Source organism: Urocitellus parryii, chromosome 4, assembly GCF_045843805.1.
Source record: "Urocitellus parryii isolate mUroPar1 chromosome 4, mUroPar1.hap1, whole genome shotgun sequence".
Taxonomy (NCBI): domain Eukaryota; kingdom Metazoa; phylum Chordata; class Mammalia; order Rodentia; family Sciuridae; genus Urocitellus; species Urocitellus parryii.
Window position 1 is genome coordinate 23,662,849 of NC_135534.1, and position 11,132 is coordinate 23,673,980.

At 41.5% G+C, this 11,132-nt stretch overlaps 1 protein-coding gene across 4 annotated transcripts in view; it reads right to left on the bottom strand.

Moving 5' to 3' along the window:
* The window catches only part of Ttc17 (tetratricopeptide repeat domain 17), a 106,257-nt gene extending 100,436 nt beyond the window's left edge, over positions 1-5,821 (bottom strand). For all 4 annotated transcript variants that reach the window (XM_077798131.1, XM_077798130.1, XM_077798134.1 and 1 more), the window contains exon 1: positions 5,656-5,821. In XM_077798131.1, coding sequence (XP_077654257.1) covers positions 5,656-5,814 — 159 coding nt within the window. In that variant the 5' untranslated portion in view covers positions 5,815-5,821. The remainder of the gene's footprint in view (positions 1-5,655) is intronic.
* Between the last annotated feature and the right edge of the window lie 5,311 nt (positions 5,822-11,132).

The window sequence follows — 11,132 nt, forward strand, 5'->3', positions numbered from 1 at the left end:
ACCAAAACTACATGGATGGAGGACTGACTGGAGTGGGTTTAAAAGAGAACATGAACACAACTCTTTCAAGGTGTCTGGCTGCATCAGAGCCACATGTGAGAGGAATTTCCCTTGTTGCTGTTTTTGCCAAGACAGGCTATAGTTGAGATGTGGGGACTGCTTATGCCCTGCTCCCAACATTCGGGAGTACAAAGCTATGCTAATTTTTGACTTGACTGGCTGCAATCCCTTTTATTCCTCACTGCCAGAGTGCCCTCTGTTCACTTCCACCAGTGCTGCTTCCAAAAGGCAACAACTGCCGAAGAACCCCACAGCTGACTCTAATCCCTCCTCTACAGTGCAGCTGCCATTTCTCATCTGCATCCCCTCTGCCCTTTATTTTGCTTTTCTTGTTCATAATTTTTCTCCTCTTGTTGCTTCTACACACATTTTAAAAGTCTGAGTAATAAACTGACCTTTTAGATATAATAATGGCAAACAGGATGATTTCCTTTGTATAACACTACCAACCACAACCACAGAAAGGCAAGAATGGTCTCTGAAACTGTGGCTCCTTTTATCTGTTGTACACCTTTTGGAGGATTTGAGGGCTGATTCACTGATGGGTTACTCAGCACTTTAAAGATCCGGAAGTCTGAGTTGTCCTTTAGGCTAAGTCTCCAAATAATTATTACACTAGAGAATACTGTAAGTATTTATTCAGAATATTGAAAATGCCTAAAAAGGCAAAAACTGCTTACTAAACTTGCTTTATCATCAACTGCCAGACATGTATCATAGACCCTGTGTTTTTGGCAGTGTGAAAGATTAGTGAAGTTGTGGAGATGGATACAGCCACTCCCTTCAGGGAGCATAAAGTGGACATTTAGATAAGTAAACAGACATCAGCTTGGTGCTGTAAATGTTTTCATAATGTAGTTCAGGATGCTATGAAAGCACAAAAGAACAGCTTATTCAAATCTGGGCATCATAGAGGTTTTACTGAGAAAGTTACATTTAATTATGAAGAGTGAGTGTTAGCCAGATTGAGATGTTGGAGAAAGAACACATGCAAAGTCCCAGAAGCAAAGGAGAACACAGCATATTTGGGGATGCTTACAAAAACTAAGTATTGCTAAGAGTGTGTATGTGTGTGTGTTTTATTCTGGTGTGAGGATGAGGCACTTAAGGATGGCCAGATACAAGGCTAGAGAGAAGGGTGGGCCCAGGTCATAAAACATGGTAAAGAATTCGGACTGCATTCTGGGCTATTCACCACACTGCTAAAGGTAGTTCTGGCTGGGGAATGAGAGTGGACAGAGTTGGGAGAAGTTCACTTTATTATTTTATTATTGTGTGAAATACTCTCATGATGCTAAATATATTTTTCCAATGCCTTGCTTAGTTTTGTAATCCAAAGTTATAAATTAAAGCAAAGGCATTTTAAAAGGATTACTCTAATTGCACTATGAATGGCCTCGAAGCAGCACATGACTAGAGGAGGGACAACAGTTAGGAAGCTGTGACAATTATCAGGGGCTTGAAAAGTGATGGTAGCGGCTCTGGGAAGAAAAAAGATAAAATTATAAGGTAGATGGAAAGACCTTGGTAAGGGGTAGTGGGCAGGAAAAAATTAAAGATGACCACTAGAGCCAGGCATGATGGCACACACCTGTAATTTCAGTTACTCAAGAGGATGAGGAAGGAGGATCCTAAGTTTGAGGAAAGCTTGGGCAACTTAGCAATACTCTCTCAAAATACAACATAAAAAGGGTTGAGTATGTAGTTCTGTGGTAGAACTCTTGCATAGCATGTGCAAGGCCCTGCATTCAATCCCTAGTACAGCAAAAAGAAAGAAAAAAAAAAAGAAAGAAAAAAAGATGACTAGATTTCTGCCATGGGCAAAAGGGTAGTTGGCACATGGTGGTGTCTTTGAGGAAAAAGAAGGAATAACAGGTTTGGGAACAAAATGCACTTTGATTTGGTCTTATTAAGCATGAAGTACCTAGGGATGTTCACATGGAATTTTAAATTCGTATTAGAGGTATTAGAGGTCTCAAATTTGTAACTCTGGAGAAAAAAATTGGAGTGTAGAAAGAATATATTCTTAGCACATATAATGATAATTCAATTCCCAAGACAGGATAGTGTTGCCCAGGTATATGTAGAGAGGGAAAGAGAAGGTTAGAACAGAAATTGGGGGAATAACAATGTCTAAAACTGAATTTCTTAAAATGACCTGTGGCCTCCTGAGGAATTTGATAAAAATGTAGGCTCCTTGACTCCACCCTGAGTCTAGTGAATCAGGCACTGAGTCCCCTGGGAATCTGCATTTTAAGCAAACACCTTGGATTATTTTTATGCAAAGTGAAGTTTGAGAACCTCTGATCTAGAGGAAAAGTGGAGGAAGAAGTCAGGGAGGATGGTTAAAAACAAGCGAGCTTCACTTGCCTCCAAAGAAAAATGATAATCTCCTGTGGTGGAAAAGAGCACATGCATCAAAGCACAGTGGGCTGGCGAAAAGACAGCAGTCAACAAATATTTGCTCAGTAAATAACTGGGAAAATTATTTAAATTTGTAATTTACCTCTGTGTATTTCCAAGCTCCTCTTACTGCTCTACAGTATAAACAAAGTTAATACCTAGATAATCTGCAATAGTGTTCAATATCTGAAAGAAAAGGTGCTGAATAAGAATCACTTTGATGCCAAGGTCTAGTGTAAATTGCAAAGGTTTAATAGTACCTAGAAAGTTAGTGTATAATCACGATGACCTCTCTAGTTTAAGTAAATCCCTGAAGTGTATAAACATAGAAACAGTGCTCTATGACAAACAGATGGTTTCCTTTTTAAAAGGTGCTGAAATAAAGCCATCAGCTTCACAGTACCATAGGGATGCTCTCTTTCAGATTAATCAAATCACTTAACATCAGACCCAAATATACCACTTCTCCACTTACAATGTATTAAGTCTGATAGAGATTTAACCTCTTTGTCCAACTAAATCTGATAGCTCTTCTTTGAGTCATGGTTGCTGAAACAGTCACTTATCAAATAGAAATCTCTGCCAAGACTGTAAGGCTTCAGACATTTTAGCTTTGTCAGAAACCTCATTTGTTGTGAGTGCTTAAAAAGATCTGTACTCCCTGAGATATTTGCCTGAATGAAGGCAACATGATGATAAGTAATCACCAAATGAAGTCACACTTATTTGGAACCCTTCCCCTCCTACTTATCCTCAATCTGAACTTATCACAAAATATTTGGCAGAGGTAAAGTAAACTGAGAGAGAAGGCATTTACTTCATTATTTCCTTTTTTTTTTTGGCTTTTGTTTCTTCCTATTCCTTGGTTGATGTTATGAGAAGAAAAAATATACACCTTAAACTTATTGAGTACAAAGTACACACTTGTGAGCTACTGTAGATCAATACATTTTTACTTATTGTTATCACTAAATGCCATTCAGTCTGGGCAACTTTCTCTCCTATGACTTGTACCCTGTATTCTTTAAGAATTTTTTCCAAATCTAAAACAACTATGGTTCTAACACTGGAAGAAAGAAAACCTGGGTCCAATAAAGAATTTTTTATAAGAGTGCTGATAATGATGACATTCTTTAAATTTTTTGACCTCCATTTCTTTTTTTTTTTTTTGAGAGAGAGTGTAAGAGAGAGAGAGAGAGAGAATTTTTTTTAAAAGAGAGAGTGAAAGAGGAGAGAGAGTGAAAGAGGAGAGAGAGAGAGAGAGAGAGAGAGAGAGAGAGAATTTTAGTATTTATTTTTTAGTTTTTGGCGGATACAGCATCTTTGTTTGTATGTGGTGCTAAGGGTCGAACCTGAGCCGCACGCATGCCAGGCGAGCGCGCTACCTCTTAAGGCACATCCCCAGCCCCAAGAGAGAATTTTAATATTTATATTTTTTAGTTTTCGGCGGACACAACATCTTTGTTTGTATGTGGTGCTGAGGATCGAACCCGGGTCGCACGCATGCCAGGCGAGCGCGCTACTACTTGAGCCACATCCCCAGCCCTGACCTATCTATCTATCTATCTATCTAAAATATATTCAATGTGCAAAAGAAGGAAATTGTTAAAGAACAAAACCAACTTAGATTTCACTTTCCCACGGAAATGTTCAGCATATAAGTACTACATTTCTATCAGTTTCCACTTTTCCGATGGGCTGTCAGCTGAGTGGCAGGACACCAAAATGGGAAGGAGAGTCAATGTCATAGAGTATAAATAGCTGTGGCCAAAAACAATATTGCAAAAGAGCCAATAGGAGAAGGGCTCCCCAAACTGCAGCAGAAGTGACTTAATTCCATGTCTCCCTTCATGAAGGCCCAGGGAAATCACCATCAGGAAACAAAAGACAGGTGGAAGCAACCAGGCCTAATAGAAGATTTCCAATCTTAGATCACAAGATGGACTTTTCCAGGGCTTCTGAGACCCACACATGTATTTTAAGCCTCAGTTGATATGGCCATGAAAGGGAAAACTTTCTGAATGTGAATGAGATATAGATGTAATGATGTAAGGGTCTAATAAAAACACAAAGGCTGATTTTTAAATTATATTTGTTCCATGCTCATTGTAAAGTTTGTTATCACATTGCAAACCCAAATCTAAATATCATCTTCCACCAAAGCAAACCTTGCAGTGTGTTTCTATTACCATTTACTACGTTCAACTCAAAGGATCAGTAATTTTGCAGACACTGGTTAAAATCTTTCGGATCAGTGGGAGCAGGCACTTCACTTTCTGAAGATTTGTTGGACATTTCAAGACTGTTCTCAAGTGCTGGAAGTCATTAAGTTTACCAAGATTCTGTGATTGAACACACACACACACACACATACTCTTTCAGGCATCAGCAGCATAAACAAAATGCAGGCATCATAAAGTTATGTAAGGAGAAGCGGTCTCTCCTTTAAGGAATTAGTTCAGGCATACAAGAATCCTGTGAATCGCATATCCACCAAGGGGGGCTGGGTCACAGGAACTAGGTAAAGAAACAATGCAAAGTACACTGGGAAATGAGGGCAGTTATAGCTGAAAAGATGTAGGCAACGCCACCAGAGGCATCTTCAAGCATTCCTTTGCAAGGAGAGGGAGAGAGTGTATGTGTATGCGCTGTCTCTAAGGAGCCCCTGCTGACCTCGGAAACCGCACTAGCAACACCACAGTCTGAAACAAATTCCTCCACGAGGAGAGGTGACTGGGGCGAAGTAGCATTAAACGATCCACTGACTAGGGGTACCTTAGCTGTCAGCGCCCTGGGACTCGCGCACACCCCGGCCTCGCCACCTGCTTTCTACTTCCTGGCGTAGGGCTGGTGACGCGTGGGCCCTAGAGGCACCAGAGTCAGGGCTAATGAATGTATGACTTCTAAAGTCCCAGCACAAGCAAAGGTCCCGAGGGTCCCAGGGTTGGGCGACTCTCCCCACGCGGCGCGCAAGGGTGGAAAGCTGAGAACTTCCAGGTGGCTAAGCGAGTGTCGACAGACAAGTGGGGAGGGGGCGGCGCCAGGTCCGAGTGCCCAGAGCGCCGGGACCCTCCCGCCAGGACCCGAGTAGGGAGGCTGGGGGTGGGGCCGCGCGGAGCTAAAGAGCCAGGGGCCGGGCTGGGGAATCCCCCCGGGGCGAAGGCGGGCGCAGAGGGTCGCCCTGGCCGCTACCTGCTGCTGGATCTTCCCGTCCTCTGTGACGACCCAGTGGGTGGTGGCGAAGGCCCCTCGAGCCGCCACGCTCAGCAAGGCGGAAAGGCTGAGAAGCCAGCCTGGGCCGGAGCAAGGCGGCAGCTCGCACCGGCCGCGGACCCCTACTGCCGCCGCCATCTTGCCCCCCCGGCCCGGCCGCTCACACCGGAAGCGGAAGCGGGCCGCCGCCGCCCGCCATCTTGGGGAGGTCGGTGCTGGAGGAGGAGGAGCCGAGAGGGCGCTAACAGCTGACGACTAGCTTCGACAGCCACTGTTTGGGCGGCGACGGAGCAGGGTTTCGGGCAAATGAGAAGCCGCGCCTCAGGGCTGGACGCTGCATTTGTTTATTGTTTTGTGTAGGGGATATGATCTCCAAGCGTGGGAACCAGAGGGAGGTAAAACGAGTAGACTTGGGTGGAGCTTAATCCGAAGTGAGAAGACTCAGTGTTTTGGGTTTTAAAATAAATCATTGCTTTTTTTCTTAATAGTGAAGGATGGTTGGGAAACGAAAAGTATGCCTTTGAACTCCTTAATGGCAGAGGGCCGTTACTTTGGTTCTTAGGGTCTCACCGTAGCGGGAGGTTCAGAACCGGCCGCGTCGTCCAGTAGCACTCTAATGTGGGCCGCGTGCGGTGTGAAACAGCAACCAACTCCGGTAACGCATTTTCCTTCACCCGTTCTGTACGTGTGGTTGAGATATTTTACTTACATTTGTTCTTAAGACTTGGAAATCGGCACGCTCTTTGCACTCAGTAAATTCAGGATAACCGAATTTCAGGGGCTTAACGGCCTCGCGTGCCTAGGGGCTACCGTAGTGGGCGGCACTGATGGAGTCTGCAGGTCTCGGCTGGAAAGGGGAAGCAGCATCACCTGGGAGCCAATTAAAATTGCGCATTCTAAGCCCTACTCTTCCCCCAACCTGCTGAATGAGAGTATCTCTTACCTAAGCCCCGCTTAGGTGATTGATATTGCATATTAAAGTTTGAGACCTCCTTTTCTGATGTGAACCAACAAGCAGGCAAGCAACTAGATTGGATTCGAGCTTCTAGCTAGGTAAGGGCATTTTAGATATTTCAGTGCTGCCTGCTAGATTTGTGTGTCATTTTGTATTTAGGTTTGTTATGCTTTTGGTTTTCTCTTTGGGAAAAGGCAGATGAGACTATTGCCTCAACATTTCCCTACATAGGTATATTGCAGGAAAACAAAAGTTGTGAAGTGGTTAAACATCATTTCATACTATGAAATATTTCATATTTCAAACAATGACCACAGCATTGTTTTGCTTTATTCCGAGAGCACCTTTTCTTAAAGGACTAAAGTGATAAATATTCATTTCACTGAAAATATCTACTTTCTGCCTGGCACTTAGAATCTATGTTTGGAATCTGATCATTGCGCAGTGTGCAATATAGTGGAATATTGGCAAGTTAACAAAGTATAGGATAATGGAAATGTAAAAGGGCATATGTGCAGAGGAGAGAGCAACCCACAAGGGGGGAGAGGCTTGGCACAAACCTCATAATTCAAACAGAATAAAGTAAAGGTTAAGTTGGTGGCAAGCTGTAAGAGTTTCTTTTAATGTTGTGCTAGGTTAAAACAGACAATAAAGAGTATTCTAAAGTTTTAAAATAGAGAAGTGGCAAATGATGGAGTCACTTTGTTCCTAGATATAAAGTAAGAGAGTACTCTTACTAAATATTGACAGTCATCTGTCTTTTCTTGCCTTTCCTCTTTTCATGGAAAAGAGGATCAAACCCAGGGCCTTGCACATTGCTATAAGCACTGAGATACGACCCCAGTCCCCAGTCCATCTCTTCAGCATTTGAGTGTTTAACTCATCCTAGGTGCTGCACATGCCATAGTTCCTATTCATCTTCACAACTTATCAGATTTAGGATAGTTAGGTAACTTGGCCATGACCATATTGCTCATAAGTAGTAGAGCCTAGATTTGGACTCAGATCTACCTGACCTTAGAGCTTGAGTGTAAACAAATATGTGAGAAGTTTGAGAGTGTCTGCAATATCATACATCTTGACTATTATTGATTTCTTGACACTTGCCAGCTAACCTTTAAAGATACAAGATTATAGGTTCCACTTTAATGTACTACCTACCTCTTTTTTTCCTAGATGATAATCCTTGTCCTGGATTGGTTTTCTATTGCAATGTAACAAATTGCCACAAATTTTAGCAGTTTAACACATTATTTCAGATTTCTGTGGGGCACTAGTCTGTCCTGGTATTGTTGCGTTCTCTGCTTAGAATCTCACATGGCTAAAATCAAGCCAGCACTCTCATTTGAGGCTTGGGGGTCATCTTCAAGATCATTCTTCAAGTTCCTGGCAGAATTCAGTTCTTTGCCTTTGTAGGACTGATGTCTCTGTTTTCTTTCTGGCTGCTGACCATGACCATTAACATTAAGGCCACCCACTATTTCTAATCACGTGGCCCTTTCAACAAGGCAGTGACTTCTTTAAGGAAAGTAGTAGACTGTCTCCATTATTTGAATCTTTGACTATCTCTATCTTTAGGCCCAGATTTAAAGGGTTCATGTGACTAGATTATCCTCCTAGATAACCTCCCTTTTGAATAAACCCTAAGTCAACTGATTAATAACTTTAACAACATCTGCAAAAATTCTTTTTGCCATATAACACATAATCACGTGTTCTCCCCCCGTTCAAGGTAGATTTTTAAAACTTTACTTTTATTAAGGTATAATTGACAAACAAAAATTGTATATATTTAGTGTATAGAAGATTTTAAGGGGCAAAGATTATAGGGATCATCTTAAATTCTGCTACCATAGGTCCTGACTGCCAAATACCATTCTTCTAGTCTTTTACTGAACTAAGCTACCTACTACCTACCTACCTTCCTACCTACCTTCCTTCCAATTGGGATTGAATCCAGGAGTACTTTACCACTGAGCTACATTCCCAGCCCTTTTTATTTGCCAAATCTTGCTAAGTTGTTTAAGCTGATCTCAAGCTTGCAATTCTTCCTCAGCCTCCTGAGTCACTAGGCCTGCAGGCCCATGGGAGTGCTTTTGCTCAGACTGTTCCCTGCCTCAAGTCCTTTTCATGCCTCCTTTTCAAATCTTTCATTTAAGGTATAGCTCAAATCCCATCTAAAAAATGTCTGTCAACTTCTGTTTTTCTCCTTTGATTTCTGACAATACCATGTTACTTTGTGATGTGACTTCATACATTTTTAACAGCTAAATTCTTTTGAGTAATTCTTGCAAAGCTTCTTAGATCTCTGCCAGTGAGACAGGACACTCACATTACTCAGGAAAAGGAAATTTATTACAGATATGCAGCAAGGATAAACAGAAGTCTGAGGTCTATTGTGAGCTGGTTTCCCAGGGTTCAGGAAAGCTGCCCACGGCGGATGGAGTCTTGTCTGTGCCTGACCCAAGGTGCACCAAAACTGACCCCAAAAGCACTCTGACCTGGGTTTTATACTCTGGGTATAAATGGTATTTCTGAGCCCAAGCATTGCAGTACTTTACTAGAAACAATGAGGACACAACCCAGGTTGTTGTGGAGATCAATTCCTCAGCTTAGGATGTTGCATTCTTGGTATATTCTGCCTGAGAATTCCAAGCAAGAGAGGGAAGGGCTGGGTTGGCAAAAAATCATCCAGGGGCTTGTCCTCCTTCAATTCTTTACTTACCTAATTCTTAGCAGTCAAGGGCAGGCAGGAAAATGTTTCCTATGCTAATATATTTTTATTGTTCATAGAGCTTCCACATTTAGCTTGTTGACTTGGTTTTTCAGCTCCTCTCAAAAATAGCTTTCCCATTTTAAGTGAATAAAACAATTATAAATCCCAAACTAAGTAAAATTATTACTACTAATTTCTACATCCAGATAGGTCACTTCTTCCCTTTTTAAATTCTATTTTTCTAAACTCTGGTGTTTCCTTGTCTATAATTATACTTTCAGGTAAAACCTCTGGAACTATAAGATGGTAGCTGGCAAAATAGCTTATTGATTTCACATTGTGGTTTCTTAATTGAAAAAATATAGGAAAGCTCATAAATGTATGTGATTTGATCTTTCAACATATTTTAGCAAAAAGGTCCTTTATTTGCTATTATAAATTACAGAATTCTTGAAGCTAAGAATTGGACATCAACAAAATGATCTTTCTGGATTAACTTCCTCTCTCAGATAAAGGCCATTTACTTGAAAGTTGCAAAGGATCTCTGTTTATTCCTTAGTGAAAAAAACTTGACTAAATATCTTCTAAGTATCCCCCAGAGGTAACACTCTGGTTTAAATTGTTAGTTATATTTTACTTCATAGTAAGCTGACTGAAACCTTAGAAGCCTAAATTTTAAGCCTTTGAACTTGATTATTTTTCATAGTTCATGGGTTGAACAGCTAGTGGGTTCTTTTGTTCCTCCTGGTCTTGGTCAGGGTCACTCATAGGCTGCATTTAGCTAAGAACTTGGCTGGGACTAAAATGTTCCAGAATGGCTCCATTCACATGTCTGGTGTTCTCTGGAGGGTTGAGATGGCTGGGCCTCTCTCAGGCAGGTTAATTACATGGGCTTCTTACAGTGTGTCCCAGGATCTGAAAGAATGAAAGGGGAAGCTGCCAGGCTCCTTGAGGGTTGGGCCCAGAACTGGCAAGGCATCACTTCTGCATTTTCTTGGTTTAAAAAAAAAAGTAATAGGGCTAACCTAGATTCAAGGAAGAATAGGAACAGACTCCTCTTGGTAGGTGAGATAGCATGTCCCAACAGTAATGGAAGAAATTACTGGCAGCATTCTACACAGTTCAATCCTTAAGAACAGTTTTGAATTGGTGTGGGGGAAATGGTGGACAGGGAGGTAATCTGGTTATGGCAGGAAGAGCTATACATGTGTATCTTCCCAGATCTACAAGCAAAGTGAAGAGGGTTTTCAAAGGGGAGGCAGAGGAAACCTAAATATAGCAATTTGATTTGGAAATAATTTGCCAAATGGTTTCAGGCAGTTGGAAGCATGAGGACTGCTATGGATGAAACCAGTGTCCAGTAAATCCAGAATTCTAACTCAAAGACACCAGGATGGCCCCGAGGATGGTATGACCGTCATCCTCCAAGTTTGATTATCCAAAGTCTTGCAGTGTTTATACACTCATACAGGGTAGTTTCTGTGGAATAATTATACTTGTGACCAATTGTAAATAGCTAAGATCATACCTACATCCATCTCCTGGGTTTTCTGTCTCAAGTACACTCAAATTTCAACCTTCTGATTTTATGATTAAAATTCATTCTATTTAAACTTTAGGTTTAAATAGAACCATTGAACAGCTTCAAGTAGAGGAGTGGTATGTTTCTTTTCTGCTTTTTAAAACTGAATTAAGTGTAATACCTGGGGAATCAATTAGGAGATGCTTAAACTCTGGGCAAAAAACAATGGAGATAAAAAGTTGGCAGTTTTGAGTATGTGAATG